We start from the raw sequence: 18,158 nt of genomic DNA, 5'->3' as shown, positions 1-18,158 counted from the left end.
ACTACATTTATTCTGGCCAAGTGCATGCTCAGGGGGAGAAAAATGGTATGAGCCATGCTCTTTGGCCACCTATCTTTTGCGTGCTCTGCCCTCAGGACCAATCAGGCTCTTATTAGAACTGTCAGCAGCAGAGAAGACTGAAAACTCCTCGCTATGGATATATAAAGACTCGCCAGGAAGGCAAGGTTTTCTATCATATCAGGAATTTAATTTTTACCTTCCCCCTGCTGTGGGACGTTCATATTCCCCTAAGCTATCACGGTAGTTAAACCTCTTGGGAGTCTGAGGCATTTCAGCGCCAATTAGAGTTTGCAATCTTTCATTCAATCAATAAATCTCATCCGTCATGGGATACTGAAAGGACGTAACAAAAATGTCAAAGTGGGGTTTATCGTTTGCAGTCAAATGCTTTTAAATGCATGTGTAAATGTTAAACTACAGGGCACCAGTGGGACTAGTTAACAGCAGGTGAATGTAGTGTGAAGAAAACCGAGAGAGTGTCGGGATAAACTCCAAGAGATGGGGAACCAAGGTGGGAGAGCGCCTTGAATAGAAATTGGTTGAAAAACATCTCTATCCTTCTCTATACATACCAGCACCTTGGTTTGCTTTCACAGTTTATATCCTACCTCATTTTTTTTCTGTTTCCACTCAATTTTGTCAGTGTTGTGGTTTGATCAAAAGCCCTTTTTCCACTTTCTCTTCTTTTTGTTTCCCAAAACATGGTCATGCCGTTAAATGAGACAACTGTCTTTAAAGGTTAATGGGATACTTTGGCTATTGACATTTTGGGAAATACGCTTATTTGCTTTCTTGCAAAGAGTCAGATGAGAAGACTGGCACCACTCTCATTTCTGTACTATAAATATGGAGCTATTACTGGTTTAGCTTAGCATAAAGACTGGCAACAGGGGTATACAGGTGGTCTGGCTCTGTACAAATATAGCACCAATCTCATGCACTATTAGTATGCATACCTACGAACAGTTATGCATCAAAAATTGTATATATCCTGCATAATCATGAGCCTGTAATTTTGTGTAGTATATAACATACGTAATTGGAAGGCTGAAATCACTTGACTAAAGTGCTGACAGGAGCAAAAGAGGTAGTCCTCACTAGTAACAATTTCCTTAGTGGCCAAACAGTGGAATTACAACTCCTAAGTCTGTGACATGATGCAATTGGGCCAAAAAAATATTTTTCCCATAAACTTACATTGAAAGAGATGTCTGTAAATCACATTGTTTTGAGTGTTACAACCCCCATGAAACTACTCATTTCACTCATTTGGTCCAAAACATTTGGAAAGTCTACCCAAATATTAAATCATTTTATTCCCATTCTTGTTAGTGGAGCGTTAAACCGGAAGTAGCTGGCTTAGCTGGCAAAACTCTCCAGTGCCTGCTCTATAGGCCTAGTGATGTGGCAGTAACACCACCACTAATTTTAAGAAATCTGAATGTTTATGGCTTCAATCACCACTGGGCAACTTTAAATAACATGTTTGTTTTAGAGACGAAGAGACCTCTGCAGATAATTTGACTCAGTGTAAAAACCTCCTGAATGTCCGTATGTGAAATAAGGTGAACACACATTAAGTTATAAAAGTAACAAATGTGAGCACATGATAGCAGGTGATGGGCTAGCGGTCCTACTCCAACAAACCAAAAAGCAACAGAGAAGCACTGATTTGTAACATGAAACTGCTTTATTCAGTGTTTTATCAGTTTTAATCACCTGGCTGGGGTTTGCTTTGTAGAGGATGAGACCTCTGTTGATTAGTCGGCTCCCAGTAAAAACCTTCTCAACACTGAAGGAATTATAACTGGGAGAGGTTTCAGCTGGTTGTAATCTGCCATCCTGACTGGTAGATTGCACCAAATCCCCCTAAATCTTATCCAAGAAGTTGAAGGAGATCAGGTAAAGTAAAAAACGGATAAGCAGAAAGCAGTGTTTTTGACTGAAAGGAAGGATGGATGCATTGATTTGTGTATTCAGTGATGTACAAATTTGCACACTAATCCTTACATTGGAGCTAGTTTGAATGTTTCTCTGTTAATATAGTATTAGACTAATCAATTCAAAGCACCAGAGGCTCTCTGAAGCAGAGGTTATTTCAAATCTAATCTTAATTCCAAGGATGTTGTTTCTAATCCTCTTAGGGTGTGTACTTTTAATAAGGTTTTTCACTGATGCACCAAATGCAGTTGTGGTTAGCAGTCCTGCAGGTTGGTTTCTGCTCCCAGTCCCAAACAGAATGCTGTGCCATGCTCTATGAACATTGTCTTCAAAGCATTTTAATTAAACTTCTGTGAATATGCTGTCCTCGAGGGACTATTCAGCTAATGTCACACATGTGATAATATGCAGGGGAGGGATAAAAACACTTCACCAAAACATTGACTGCAAAGAGATGAAAGGAGGAATGATGCGGAAATTCAGGGGAAGATAATAAGACAGTCTTTAGGAGATTTCTGCGCCTGACAGGAACTCTGCAGTGACAAAGAGGGGAGACAGGACTGAAAACAGTTGATGCTTTGGGATCAACAAGTGCAATGACAGGAATATATATTAAAAACTAAGATAAAAGAGTCTAAAAAGAAGAACTGCCTCAAGATATGCCTCAGAAAAAGCCAGAGGAAAAAGCCAATAAAACCTGTGTCAGTACACCTTCTGGGAAACAGAGTTGAGAGTAATCACAAGACACTTTATCCACCTCCAGTGGACTCAGCAGTCATGGGGGGACATGACAGCTGCAGAGCGGAGGCTAGAGTGCAGGGCCCAGAGTCTACGTCACATTAATTCATACGTGTTCCTCCTGGATATGGCAGCCGTCAGAGTCATTTAGGAGAGATTTATCACTGTCCGTCTCATGAGCCATCCTGTGACATTTTCATTTGTCACATGACAGCAAATCACGCTTCCATTTTCTGGTGCCGCCGTGGACATGAACATTACTTGAAACATGGAGTCATCAAAAGTTTATTCAGTATGATCGAGAGACGGGGAGAGAAAGAGACAGAGAAATAGAAATTGAGTTGCAGACAGAGAGGCAAAGAGATTCAGAGAGAGATGATTATGCAACAGGGGATTGATGGGAAAGAAACCAAAGTGCAGCATTAAGTGTTCTTGGCTGGAGAGAAGATGATAGGGGAGGATGCAGTGTGCATGCATGTTTTATGGAATTTTTAAAATGGATGATTAAGTCAGAAACTGAGGGCTATAAAGGTGAGATATATGGAGCAATAGGGATGAATTGGTGACACACACACAGGAAGGTCACTTGCTGCATGTATGTAGCTGCAGGGAGCTGTTAGCCAAGGATAACTGATTGCATTTAAAATGAAAAATGAACTAAGGGGGCGAACAAAAGGGACCAATTACTGATATATGAAACATAATGAGTGAGTCTGAGACTGGAAGACCATGCCCTGCAGTGTAGCACTATACACATACATAGCATGAATAAACACACGCAGGCACCCAATGCAACCCTGCTATAAGATGCAGAAATGTGTGCCGAAGACAAATGAGTATTCTAATGCTGTGGATTGGGTTGTACCAGTTATTCATGAAACCATTATGTTAAAAGTGCCTTGTAAATTACGAAATAAGGTTGCACCATTAAAACGTATGGAATGCCTTTATGTGTATCCATACCAAAAACAAAGTAGAAAATGGACAATTTGCCATTTACAATGATTTATTTGCAAGAATAACTGTTTCCCCATGTCCAATTTTTGTGCTAAGCCAATTAGCTAACTGGTTATTTTCAACAAATAGATCCTAACAAAGTGCCATCAATCTTTTCCAACTCCCCGCCAGAAAGAATCTAAAGCATATCTACCAAAACTATGTCTACTGCTAGCTGCCAGTACTTTATAAATGTAGACATTACTTTGTGTTATTATATGCATACATGGAGAAATGTGTTGTCAGAGTGAGCATCAATGTTCTGCTGTTTAGAATGGATTGGAAATATTTAATTGCGCAAGGTGACCTAACCAACAACATTTGGTCATTCAGACGTCTTTGGCAGGAACAAAAAAATTGTAAAAAAAAAAAAAAACCTGCAGTGCTCAGAAGTTCAAACAAGAGTAATGAAGGTGCTCTTTGGTCTAAATTTACAAGTTCAAAAGAGAAAAATCAAATGCATTCTTCTGACAAAAAGTTTAAAAGAAAATTAGATGGCTACTTCATTGTTCTTTTTGTGTCTCTTGGATGCATGCTGCTCTGCCACCCAGCGGCTCCTCGACTGCAGCGCTGTGGGGGTACACACCCATAAACCTCAAAATAAGAAAATATAAACAGAAGGCAGAGTCTACAGAGAAGTACACCAACACAAGTGGTTTATTTGATGAGTGAGGGGGATAACTTCATTATTGTTTTCTTTTTGTTTTCTTTTGTAGATAAATCCTGCATAGTAGGCTCTATCTTCAAGAACAGCTGGTGTAGCCGGCTCCTGGTCCAGGAAGCCATTTGTTTTGCTTTAACCAACTGGTGCCAGTTGTGGAGGCTTATACAGGCTCAAGCCCACATTTCTAAAGTACATTTTCATATAACAGAAGCACTAACCAAGCTTCTAGTTTATGAAGCACCTGCTATTTTTACAAGATCTTTTAACTGAACAAGGAAAGCAGCCATAAAAGGAACATGGAAAATGGCAAGTTAATAGTCAGACGATGCAGAGAAATATGAAAAGTGAGCTAACTAATAAAGCTGTCAGAGAAATGGACAGGTGGACACATCTGGATAAACAAGGATGCTGCAGTCATTTAAGCATTAAGAGACCTAAAAGGAAAACACTCAAAGATGTGAAAGAACAGGCAGGCTGGTGGATGCTGACTAACCCTGAGTTGTCTGTAGCTCCAACATCACTGACCATAATTATTCATTAGCCCCCTGACACACAGATCAAACACTGACATCCTCCCCCTCAGGTGCTTGACAAACGTCTCCATTTGTCTCTTTCACTGTCAGGGACTGTGACCGTGTGTGTGCAGCGACTCTGATTCACATGGTGGATGCAAATCAGTTCATCTTATGTTCATTCTGCAGTGCTCCCAACCATTATCACTAAATGTAAAAAAACACTGTTTATCCAAGAATACAACCACCGGAGCATGAAATTAAGAATAAGAGAGCTTTATGACTACAGTGAGTTACTGATGCACTAAATCGCCTGAGATAGGAACATACCTTGTTAACAACTAGTTAACATCAGCAGACATTCCTGGGGAGTGCATGCTGGGAAAGCAATAGCAGTTCCATCACTTGGGTTGTAATCTTATAAGACATTATTGGGCTCTATGCCCTCAAGGCTTTCTCACACATGCTGGAACTCCTGCTAGTGGGACCTCAGAGGTCAGGCGATATAATTAGAGCTGAATCTCACAGCAGGAGGGGCAAATACAGATTAATCACACAATGTCACAGGTGCTGGAGCTTAAAAATTGACCGTTTAGCAGAAAAAATGCTGGTTTACAGGCTGTGGTGTGTGGATCGCCATCATCATCACTGATACCAGGACTCTGCTCCTGGTTATTATGTCCACTGATCATCTTCAGCTTCAGCAACATTTATTTTTATTTTATTTGTGGATAGCTGCAGTGAAGAGTACGCTGCTATAGGGGAGAAAAGACATGAATTTTCAGTAGGACTTTAAAGAGGGGCAAACAGAGATAAGGTCTTAAGTAAATGTTGTTTTCATCTCATACAAGCGCCACATGGGTATTTTATGTAAGTGAGGATAGAGTTAGGAGACAGATCTGAGAGGAAACTAATCCAAATGATGACAATAATGCAAGGGAGCGGAGTTGGAGGTGAGGAGGGACAGGGCATGAGAGAATGAGACGGAGGAGAGCTTTTAAGCCCAGAAGGAGGTGCCATGTCAGTGTAAATTGGAGGGGAGGGAGGTGGATAGAGATTAAGGGCTGAAAGTATAAGAACATGTGGGAGGAGGAGAATGAGGCGAAGAAAAGAAGTGATATGGCGGATCAAACTGGATGTGTGTATACAGCATATGTGTGTGTGGGGGTGGGGGTGTGGGGGTGGGCATTGAAAAAGAAGGGAGAGATGCAGCGCAAATGAGAGGGTGAGTGGCATAAAAAGAGAGGGAGAGAGAGGGAGGTCGGTAAAAGCGGGGGGGGTATATGGAGACTCTGTGGGGAGATGAATACAGCTGTGCAGAGAGAAAGAGGGAGATGCACAAACAGTAAAACAGGCAACGCTAGCCCACACAGCAGGAGCAAATGATAGGAGCAACAGTGGTTTATTGGTAGATGGAAGAAACACAGAGATATAACAGAAAATAACCAAAGAAAAGGAAAAATCTCAGCTACTTACAACATTTGGGAGAGTGGGGGAGGAAACAAAGAGAAGAGGAGTGACCTGAGGAGGAAAACCAGGAGACTGAAACAGGTAGGAGAAAGAGATGATGTGACCATACAGGAAAATGGAAAAAAAAAGTGTGTGCATGTGAGAAAATAAGGTAGAGAGATTTTTTTAAAGAGTATAAAGCAATGTAAACATAAATATTTATTTGGATGTGCATGAAGCAAAGGTAAAGAAAGGAAAGCAATTCTGTACTGTACATTTTTGGACTAAAAGAGGACTGATGAAAATGAAAAGAGCATGCAAACCAACTCAAACAATCAGCTGAGACTTCAGCTATAAAGCAGTGAACAAAGAAAATGAATGAAAACAGAAAAATATGCCCACATAAATTAATCATCAACTGGCATGTGTGGAAAAACAACCTAATAACATTCTGGGTCTCTGTAATTTCTATTGTGTCCGTTAGAAATGGGAAATCCATAGTGTTCATGTGCACCATCATTCATAATGGCAGAGCTGTGTAAATAATACATTGAATATTTCATGCAAATGCTTTGCTGAGGTTCTGGGAACATGTCAATATATGTGGGAACACAACACATGAATGTGTATATTGATTATCTGGATGAAAGTGAGATGTAAAGAGAGCTGAAGTCAATTACTGACAGTGAAATTTATCTTCAGGGGGAGAAGGGTGAGTAACAACTAGACTATTGGGAATCTTTGGTGAGTTAAGGGACAGGATTAGTGATCAGGAGGGCGCCTTGTGAATAAACCATGAGGAAACATAAATCAGCATGTGACAGTTTATGCGACACATTCGCATGCAAGAAACACAAAAAAAACAAGCACCATGCCTTATCTAGACCCCGTCTTTATCTCTTTGTGTATTCTTAAGCAGCTGTTCATGTATTCATGAGACACAGAGGCAGAAATCAATACAAGTTTCCGCCACATTTTTACAAGTATGAGGGCAGGCCGGGAAGAGGCACAGTTTTATTACATCAAAGGGTGAGAATGTGCTGCACATTTCCCCCGAGGTCTGGGATCACATTCGGTTAGCTGCTGCCACCCTATGGTGAAACACTAATAATGTAAATGTACAGGAGAAATGATGAGTGTGTGTGTATTTGTTCAGGTTTACGCATCTCCCCGAGCACAGCTGCTGACGTCTGATCCACAATGTCCGTCCAGCTGCACACGCTGCTGACCCTCTGCCTGACCGTCACACAGGGGTGAGAGGTGCAAAACTCATGCACAGGGTTAAGCATACATGCTGACATTGATCTTCATTGATTGAAAATGCAACACTTTTAGCTTGCTGCATGCTCTGCTCCAAGTTTTATGGCCCATCCCCTGCCTCATTTCTTTCCCATCTCTCTTTATTGTTGTCAGTGGATGTATGTTTTCTGGCAACCACTGGGGAGAGTGGAACCGCTCTCAGCTGCAGCCAACCATTCAGAAGCTGATGAAAGGATACAACCGCTACCTCAGACCCAATTTCAATGGTAGGAATGAGCTGAGTAATGATTGTTTCATTTAGCAGGTGGAGTTTGAGTTTTGATCCATGCAAAAATGTCATTTGTGTGTTTGTGTAATTGACTTTTTTCCAAATCTTTTGTGTCTGTCTTTGATAGAGGGTCCAGTGGAAATTGGAATGAGTCTTGACATTGCCAGCATTGATGCCATCTCTGAAATCAACATGGTACAACAATCTTCCTATTATTTTTTGTGTCAGTGGGTGAATCATTGCTGCCACTAAGGGGTGACCGAAGGAGGCGCACAGCTACCCCAACAGCTGGAGCTAATCACTCCACTGAGCTGGCTAGCACAGGCAGGTGAACAGGCAAACTCACACTGCAGAACCAAAGGAAAAAACTCCAAACAGCCAAGGGGATTATGCAAACAGACACCAGGGTCCAAATGCATAAAACTCACAACTAAATATGTGAATATGTACACACAGAGGTAGAAATAGGCAAATAAATTATTTTCATCAGATTTATAAAGCCGCGTGTACGCCTGATTCCGTTTTATAGATATCAGTCATTGTGGCGCTGGGCGCAAGGGCACGAGACTCATTCGCACACCAACAGTTTACCATAAATGGACGTACAAACGCCCTTAAACATGTTATATTGACATACTACACGCACCTCTACCATTATTACACCAGTCAGTGAGAAATACGGTAAAGAAAGTGGACTTTCAGCGAGGTTCTCCAATGGTGCCAGAGCAGCCATCATTATGTGAAGCTGTGAATATTTGTAGTATCCATAATTCATCAAGTCAGAAGGACAGTCAATGATGCATTCATAGTGCTCAGGTGGAAACTATCTTTACAAAATGCTCCACATGACAAAATTAAATGATCACTTACAGGGAGATCAGTGTAAATAATGCTGAAATGTATCATTTGTAAGTAATTTAGGATTAACTGTTCTGCTGGGGAGAGGGACATCTGAAATGCTCTTCTCCACCTGCTGCCTCCGCGTCCCGGCCTGGGATAAGCGGACAACAATGGATGGATGTTTAAATGCCTTTGATATTTTACAGAATGCTGTGTCAGCTGGAAAAAAAAAATCAGCAAAGTTGGCAAACAACCTTCAATGCTGTTTTCCATCTCTCAACTTATATTTAATTACTTTCTTATCAATTAAACCACAGCTATCCCAGCTAAAAGTGTGTGTAGTCCCGCTCTGGAGAATGCACATACTCTCACCGCAGTCTCTTTTATGAATAACAGTTTATGTGCTGAAAAAGCATATACATTTTTTTTATGCATACACATCATTTATGCATCTGGCCCCAGGAACACAGAGGCAGAGCTGTGGTCAGGGATAGAATGAGGAGGTTAACGTTCGCATGGGAATGGTCAACAACAATCTGCCAAAAAGTGTCTGTCAGGCTGGGATATATATATACATATATATATATATATGTATATATATATATATATATATATATATATATATATATATATATATATATATATATATATATATATATATATATATGAACAGAGTTGCCTTGATGAGGTGGGAGAACTAGGTGAGGGAGCGGGAAACTGGGTGAATGGAAAATTATGGAATGGGAGCTTGGTGACTTGGTAGGCAGATGAGGGAATGAGGAAAAAATACCACCAACAAATTATCTTTCTCGTGGGTAATCGACTCCATGCAGGGCTCTGCCTCTGTGTCTTATTTTTAAACTTAAGAAGGCATATTCACAGTCATGTTTTGTTCATAAAAATCAATGTACTCCTTCAAATGAAAGCTGCATATTTACTTTATGGGATAAAGGACAATCAGTTGATTTGAAGAACACTGAACCACCTAAAACGTGTGTAGGCTTTACAGATTCACATTGAGTCAGTGTCATGTTGTGCACATCAGATAATTAGTCATATTAACTGTAAAATAAGAAACCAACTATAGCAGAATATGATTCTTTTACCTTCATTTAGACATAATATTCAACTTGCCTATACTTCAACAGCATAAAAGAACTCCTGAAATTCAGTTATGGCTTTTGGTTTTGGTGTGTCTCCTTTAGATAATCAGTAACTGACAGTGCTTTTGGTGTAAGATCGTGACACCAAAAGCTACCATTTGTGTCTGCATGAAATGCAGCTGGATGGCATCAGGTGGGAATGCAGCCGGACAGAACTGATCAAAGTGTTGTATCAGCTGGCAGTCGGCTGGACGGCACTTGCTGTGTCCACATGGTACACACATGGACAGCATCACTTGAGAACACAGCCAGATTGAACCTGTTGCATCCACATGAAACATGGCAAGACAATGTCAAGTTGAAACTCTGCTGATAATGAAATAATATATGGAATGCAAGGGTACCTAAAGAGCAGGCGGGTCCAATAAACCAGACTTTCATGTGCAAGTCCAGTGTTCGCTTCCCCTCTGAATGTGATGCTTTTTTCCAAAACTAACCAACCGTGCCAGCATGTGCGTTGCTGTTCCGGCATTGGTTGCATGTGCTGCTGTTGCATAAACACATTTCTTCATAAAACATTACTGAAGAAATGAATGAATAAAAGTCTTCTTTGTATCAACTTCTTAGGACTACACTGCAACCATCTTCCTCCGTCAGCGCTGGCGTGACTCCAGGCTGGTGTTTCCAGGAAATGAGAGCATCAGTGTGGATGGACGCCTTGTGTCACTGCTGTGGATCCCTGACACCTTCATCCCAGACTCCAAGCGCTCCTTCCTGCATGACGTCACAGTGGAAAACCGCCTCATACGCATCTTCAGCAATGGAACTGTTCTCTATGCCCTACGGTACAGGTTTATGTTTTATTGATTTAACATTCACTGACATTTGATACTCCTGTAATCGCTGCAGATTGTGCTGAGCTTGTGTGGAGAAACTGACCTGGAAGAGGCGAAAATGAAAGGGTGGCACTCAGAAACATGTAGTAAGATGAAAAGAGAAAGGCAAGGAAAGGTTGTTGTTGTTGTTGTTGTTGTTTTAATTCGTGCTCTTTTCATGATTGTCGTGGTAATCAACCGTGAATAAGCCTTGGGTTCTCCTAAAAACAGACGGAGAGAGAAAAGAGCACTTATGTATCATCGCTCAGTCATACAACTTCAGGGAATGCCACTGTTTTTTTGTGCCCTTCAAACAGTTCAGACTGTGTTAGAGGAAAATTTGTTGCCTGTGGCCACAGTCAAAATTTGTCCTGACGTCATGTCACACTGCAATAAAACTTTATTTTGACTGGAAAGCTTTGTAAAGGACAGAAAGGGCAGTGTTGCAAAAACAGTGTGCAAGCTGTGCATTTTGGTTTTCTGAGGATAATTAAATGTATAAAGAGTTATGTTGTAGAGTAGATCCATGTTGTCCATGTTTGTTCGTCAAACGTGTGACATTTTTCTCAGTTATTTTATGTGGCGAAGTCTGGTTATGTGTAAAATGGGATGAGTGAGGCTTTACATCTTGGGCTATTTAAATGTTGGCAGCCAAGCACCAAACTTGTTCTTGTGTTTTTGCTACAAATGTGCTTTTTATTCAAACACTTGTTGTGATTGGACTAAGGCAAGATTGGCGGTGATTCCATATCAGCCAAAATAGTCCAGAATTAGCTACCATATTTAGACACACATGCGTGTTCATTGCAGACAATATGGCACTAAGAAAACGGGCAGCAAGAACAGGGAAAGTGTTACAGTTTGTAGTAATATTTAGAATTCAAAATTAGACTCAAACGACAGAAAAAATGTTCAGTGAGTTTGTTTGTAGAGCTAGTTGCTGGCAGAAGGAAGAGCGGTCAAGGTGGAGTCGATGTAGACAGGCAGGCTGAGGCACAATGGCAGACTGAGCAGGTGAGCAGTGTTTGCTTTTTAATCAGTCCTCTCGGTTGTAGGTGAGTGCAGACACTGACAAAATCTGAACATCCTGTCAGAAATAACCTGGTAACACTTAGCAAAATACTCAAGCTATATATGGTTTAGGGCGGGCGGGACTAAACACAACTGGAAAAAGCGGAATAATGTGGCAAAGAGTGGAAGTGAAGCTTGGGTTCTTATACTGGGGCTGATGAAGAGGCAGTGAGTCGCAGCTGTGAAGTTCTGCCAGGTGCTTAAATTGCAGTGGCCACGCCCTCCAGAGACAGAGACACACAGAGAGGGGAGGGGAGGGGGAAAACACCAAGTTCACAGCCAGAGCTGTGACAAAGTTGGACAATCTTTGCCACTAGCCACAGGTTACATTAACAATTTAAGGAATTATTAAAAATAAAAAAAGCAAGAAATTAGCAAAAAAAATGCGTGAAAAGAAATGAGTAAAAAGTAAGGGCACAAAAAAACAAAAATGAAACAAACAAGGCAGACAAGGATTGCAAAAAGTGCTTAAAAAATCACAAGTATTTTGTAACATACATTAAAATGTAATATTGATCATTATAAATATAGTTTTTACCCTAACATTTTTCTTTTTTCCCTAGACATTTTTCCCTAGATTTTTCTAATTTTCTAAAACCACTTAACTTATTTCTTGCAGTTTATGGAACATTTCTTACCAAGTTGCTTGTTACCTTTTTTCCCCATTTGCTCAGGCGCCGAGGTTTAAATATTGTGAGAGGTGTCTGAGCGCAGCACAAGAAAAGTGATGTCCAGGTTTCAAAGGGTTAATACATCACAGAAGAATTCAAATTCTAACACTCAGAAAGTCTTATACATAATTAATGCATCAGATGTAGAAATGTCTGACACCTCGGATATGAGTCTTTGTTCTCTCCATTGTTGCTCAGGGGAAAGTTCTTTGTGTTCTCTACTTATTAACTTTCATGTCCCACATCAGAGGAGTAACAGCGTTCAGGGGAAAGTTTTTTTTAATGATCTTGCTATGAACACACAACAGCATCACAGCAACGATTGCCTGCAACATGGACCTGACCAAGTACCCCATGGACAGACAGGTGTGCACCCTGCAGCTGGAGAGCTGTGAGTACCTGTGAACCCTCCACCAACATCACCATCATCACCATGATCATCATCATCACCATCACCACTATTTTCATCATCATCGTCATAATCATCAGTGTAGTGAGTATCAAAATGAAGAGGGACTCTTGGCTTTGGAAGGTCAGATTTGTCAAACCTTATTTATCATATATTTGTGTGTGTGTGTGTGTGTGTGTGTGTGTGTGTGTGTGTGTGTGTGTGTGTGTGTGTGTGTGTGTGTGTGTTCAGGGGGTTACAACCTGCAGGACGTGGTGTTCTACTGGACCAGAGGGAATGATTCAGTGAAGGGTCTTGACATACTGCGGCTGGCTCAGTACAGCGTAGAGAGCTACTACACATCTGTGTCCCGGGCTGTGTATGAGACAGGTAGAACACTTCACCTCCCAAATTTCCTCCCACATGTGGAGTTATATATGAGAGCACAAATGTAATAAAACTGTGTCTTTTGCGTCCCTTCACACAGGACAATACCCCAAGCTGGTGTTGCATTTTGCACTACGTAGAAACGTGCTGTTCTTCATTTTGGAGACGTATGTCCCCTCCATCCTGCTGGTGGTCCTCTCTTGGGTCTCCTTCTGGATCAGTCAGTCCTCTGTCCCAGCCAGGACCTGCATTGGTGAGTACCAGATCTCTTACTGCATTTTAATATAGGTCAAAGTATTATGATATTGTTGTATTTGAGGGCATCCATTTGAATTACTAGAAATTCCACATTATTGATTCACTGTGTGACCTTATAACGTCCCATTTCACCGACTTTATGGTCAGACAGATTAAATGTATTTGAACGCCACATATTTCAACTAGGGCTGTCAAACAATTAATTTTTTAAATTGCAGTTAATCACATCTTTTAATCACATTTTCAATTTGATTATTTTGCATTTTAAAACAGATTTGAAGTCCATTTTGACGAGGTAACGCGATTCTTACCAGATTGTCTTGATTAGGAATCAACTGACAAAAAAATAACTGCATGGGACGAGCGTAAAGTAGGCAGGGGGAGACTCATAGAACCCATTTTCATTCAGATATCTTGAGGTCAGAGGCTTCCATTGTTATTTAGTCCCCTTCCTCAGAAGCTAGCATAATATGGTTGGTATTACTGGGTTGCTTAGGTCTTCTAGTTTCTCATGATACCAGTATTATCGCTGTGATAATGTCAGCCAGCAATTAACGTGATTAAAAAGAGTAAACATACATATTCATTATGTATTAACCTTACTTGCATTGCTTTTAATGTGTTTATGCTGACAGCCCTAGTTTAAATGCAATCCTGTTTTTGTAGCACAAAACTGATTCTTTGTTGTTTGTCCAAATTATTCAACTTATGGACAATATGAAGATCCTGACTTTAGTCACCCCATATCTCCTGCGGCCGACTGAAGTAGTCAGCTTTAATTTATGCGGCTGAATGCACCAAATTCAGAGATGCATTATGATGCTCATACACTAATGAGAATAAACATCAATACATCATTGTCACATTAGCTGCAGGTCAACAAGCGATTTGACCTTTATATGTTTACTGAAACCTGCCCAATTAAATCAAAGAGCAACAGCAAAAGCAAGAAAAAACTGAGCAGAGGGAATAGAGGGACGCTGAGATGATGACTGGTTGGACAAACACACATTTCAACACTTGAACTGATTACCAATATGTGGATTAGAGGTTCCACCTCTGGTTTGAAAACAGCAACACCGGTGTGTTTTTCAGGAGTGACAACGGTCCTGACAATGACCACACTGATGATGGGCGCCCGCACCTCCCTGCCCAACGCCAACTGCTTCATCAAGGCCATAGATGTTTACCTGGGAATCTGCTTCACCTTCATCTTTGGTGCATTGCTGGAGTACGCCTGCGCTCACTTCTACACCATGCAGCACCACACCATCGAGGATTTACAAAGGGTGAGGGACATTTCTATCAGGTTGTCCAACTGTCTGTCCTATTCTTGTGAAGGCAATATCTCAAGAATGCTTTGAAGGAATATGTTCAAATTTGGCACAAACGTTCACTTGGAATCAACAACGAACTAATTCGATTTTTGTGTTCAAAGGTCAAGGCCACTGTGACCTGGTCCATCTCATTCTCATGAACACAGTATCTCAAGAATGCCTTGAGGGAATTTCTTTGAATTTGGCACAAACTCCCACTCTGAATCTGCGATGAACTGATTAGATTTTTGTGGTTGTAGGTCAAAGGTCAAGGTAATTATGACCTGGTCTGTCTTCTTCTCATGTGATATCTCAAGAGGACTTAAGGGAATTTCTTTAAATTTGGCCTAAAAGTCTACTTGGAATCAGTGATGAACTTTTTAGATTTTGGTGGTCAATGGTCGAGGTCACTGTGACCTCAAAAAAATCTGTTTTGGCTATAACTCAATCATTAATACACTAATTATGACAAATGTCTCACAAATGTAGAATAGTGTGATGAAGTGCTAACATCGTTTATTCCGGTAAAAAAAAGTAAGATAATGAATTAAAAATGAATGTAAGACGATAATTGTTTTTATCTCTCTTTAGGAGCTTCTGAAGGAGTTAAATGAATCCAATGGAAATGGCTCAATCCCCATCATCAGCTCCACCCAACAGAACCAGTCTGCGGAGATTGGCTCCACTGCAGAGGAGCCCACGGAGCAGTCAGCGGACAGTGACACTAAGAACAATGCCGGATCAAAAGAGAAGGTGGTGTCAGGACAAGGCTGCGGCCTGTCGTCAGTGAAGGATGCATCACGCAGGGCAGCATCCATCTTCATTGTGGAAAATCCACACAACATCGATCGCCACGCTCGCACTGTTTTCCCCATGGCCTTCCTCTTTGTCAATATCCTCTATTGGCTTTATTATCTCTTTCTCTGAACACCGCTGGTTCCAAGCTGCTCCATAGTTCATTTCACCATCCTGAAGCTGCTCTACCTCCTCATTTGAGACCCAATACCAGTTGCCACTGCCTGGATCTAAACAAGCTTTTTTGTATCACACATATGAATCATTTTTTGTCTCACAGACAGGGCTACAAAGTGATTTCAGAACCAGGAATTCTTCTTTGTATCAAAAGCGCATACTGATCATGTATGAATGGATCGCTACCATATATTAACATATAGAGGTGAAGCTAAAAAGCCTAATTATTGACAAATTCATAGAACAAATGAGGACGAGTTAACTAGTTATAAACAATAGACTGCCTGAACTGCATCACACTATACTGTGTTGCATTGAATTGCCTTCATGAAGTGACCGATGTAGATGTTTTTTTTCTTCTTGTTTTGGCTTTCATACATTGTTTGTATGGGACCATATACTGTATACTTACTTTAAAGCATATCATGTGAAATTAAAACAATAAAATCTGTGACTGAGAATGCATTTTAATATGAAAGGAATTCTTTACTGTAACGTTAAAGATCACATTTTTGAGAATAAGACACATTTTTTTATTCCCTTATCCAGGTAGCAGAACAGTAAAGTGCAAAAGTCAAGGATGGACAGGATGTTCAGTTCAGCAGAAAAGTTGTTAAAATACATATAATGGAGATTTTACACCCCTCAGAAAAAAAGACTGGTTTGTAATAAGTGAATAGCACCCCTTTGTTAGTCACTTAATTATCTCCTGCAGGAGTATTTAACTGTTGTTTTCTGCCAAAGAGGAACATTAAGCAGATGCTTTTGCTGTATGGCACAGCTTCAACCTGAGAGGAGAAGCTCATAAGTGCAGTCAAAAAATAATAACACACTTACCCCTTAATGGCACGTTACTGAATACCTCTAAAAGTTGGGTCTCATTATGTTGATGATGATGAGAAAAAAACCTTTAACAGTTAAAAAGTATAAAACACAGAAAACAGTAGTCTTTGCTAACTCTGTAAAGGCAGATAAAAAAAACCCATTATATTATATAAAAGGCACATTGTGGCTCAAACTGCCTCCATCCAGTTTCCAAACACATCACATTTCTCACATGACACCTCAATAATTAAACATTTCACTGTACGCAACAGCAAAACAGAACACACCCCCCTTCTGCCTTTCCATTGCACTGCGCACTAACTGCACTTTTCAATCCACTTCTCTTTTGTCTTTCTTTTAGAAACTCTCTGCTCTTTTCTGTTAGCCACGTTTCAATCTGTGTCAACAAAGACTATGGAAATACCTGCATACAGACAGTGAGCAGTTTCTGGATTCCTCCCCTTTGGAGAAGTCCTTTTAGGAAGAGTAAATATTCAGAGAGATGTACCTCCACCTAGTGGCTGATTTCTTTCATTACGGTTTATTTCCTCAGAGAAGTTTGTGCTTTGGGCTGTACATTGATCCTTAGCAGGGTGAATGTCACAGAAGTCAGATCCTGATCGGTTAATGCTTTCTCCAGTCCTCTCCATGATGCTGCTCTTAGGTTGCTTTCTTTGACTCCCATTCCTGTACAGGTCAAAAATATATAGAAGATTTAGCAAAAACATGAAAATTAGGTCATTATTCGAAATGATTTAAAGTGATTGCAGGGGAAACGCAAGTTATGAGTAATGGGCTACAAAAAAATAAACAGCACTATCTTAAAAAAATGCAGCTATGCTACTGTACTATAACAAAGAAATATGCATACATAAACAAACAAAAAACTCTTCATACTCGTAATAAAATACAAAAATATTTTTCAGAATTGTAGCGATGAGTTAGGCGAACCAGCATTGTAAAAAGTAATAGTAAGTAATTAATTATTTTTTTTAGACATAAAAAATATAAACAGAATCCAAATTAAGTGGCTACATAACTCAGCTGATAGCTAAATGTCTGTATAGCACTGGAAGGTAATGTTATTGTCACTGACAAAACCAACTGTCAAAAAAATCATTGCAGAAAGATTCAGATAAGTCAATAATCAAAACATGGAACACATCTATTTTTTTGCAGCCTCATCTGAGACACATTTTTTTTTAAATCTAATTCACTCATTCTCAAAATCCAAAACACAATGCTGCAAAGTTCTTAACAAAATGATTCTGAATATTGTCTTTGTGGTCCATAGCAGTGTGCCGCACTGGCTTCTTTTTACATCTGTGCATCCAGGTGTTGCATAAAAAGCAGTACTGTGATAATAACAACAATGCCACTCTGTGTAGTGGTTATCTGCAAGACAACATGTATACTGCACTCACTGGCTGAAGAAAAGGTGGTATCATAGAGCTAGAAAATATTGGGAAAGCAGAAGTAGGTGAGCAAAGTGATATCAAACATCCAATGTGCAGCGAGAGGATCCCCTTTGATCATAATCACTCAAAAATACACTTACACATACCAGCACTAAATTGTAAATGTCCTTCAGAGACGGTGTGAA

The 18,158-nt window shown here is 40.2% G+C and overlaps 2 protein-coding genes across 5 annotated transcripts in view; one reads left to right on the top strand and one right to left on the bottom strand.

The window, feature by feature from the left end:
* Window positions 1-6,175: 6,175 nt before the first annotated feature.
* Window positions 6,176-16,191, top strand: gabrp (gamma-aminobutyric acid type A receptor subunit pi). Its single transcript, XM_042493575.2, has 10 exons — window positions 6,176-6,423; window positions 7,478-7,574; window positions 7,735-7,847; window positions 7,977-8,044; window positions 10,420-10,637; window positions 12,718-12,800; window positions 13,050-13,187; window positions 13,285-13,437; window positions 14,538-14,731; window positions 15,350-16,191. The coding sequence occupies exons 2-10, from the start codon at window positions 7,522-7,524 to the stop codon at window positions 15,683-15,685; spliced, it is 1,356 nt and encodes a 451-aa protein (XP_042349509.2). The 5' UTR covers window positions 6,176-6,423; window positions 7,478-7,521; the 3' UTR covers window positions 15,686-16,191.
* The window catches only part of afap1l1a (actin filament associated protein 1 like 1a), a 31,057-nt gene continuing 29,078 nt past the window's right edge, over window positions 16,180-18,158 (bottom strand). For all 4 annotated transcript variants that reach the window (XM_042493069.2, XM_042493071.2, XM_088081280.1 and 1 more), the window contains exon 19: window positions 16,180-17,242. In XM_042493069.2, coding sequence (XP_042349003.2) covers window positions 17,216-17,242 — 27 coding nt within the window. In that variant the 3' untranslated portion in view covers window positions 16,180-17,215. The remainder of the gene's footprint in view (window positions 17,243-18,158) is intronic.

This window comes from Plectropomus leopardus, chromosome 8 (genome assembly GCF_026936395.1).
Source record: "Plectropomus leopardus strain MGB_pleo_1.0 chromosome 8, ASM2693639v1, whole genome shotgun sequence".
Classification (NCBI taxonomy): Eukaryota; Metazoa; Chordata; class Actinopteri; order Perciformes; family Serranidae; genus Plectropomus; species Plectropomus leopardus.
Note: the sequence above shows the minus strand (reverse complement) of the source record. Positions and strands in the feature narration are given on the sequence as shown.

Coding starts and splice junctions, on each gene's coding strand:
- gabrp (XM_042493575.2), top strand. CDS start 7,522: ATGTCCGTCCAGCTGCACACGCTGCTGACCCTCTGCCTGACCGTCACA. Junction 7,575..7,734: donor TGCCTGACCGTCACACAGGG/GTGAGAGGTGCA, acceptor TATTGTTGTCAG/TGGATGTATGTTTTCTGGCA. Junction 7,848..7,976: donor CCTCAGACCCAATTTCAATG/GTAGGAATGAGC, acceptor TGTCTTTGATAG/AGGGTCCAGTGGAAATTGGA.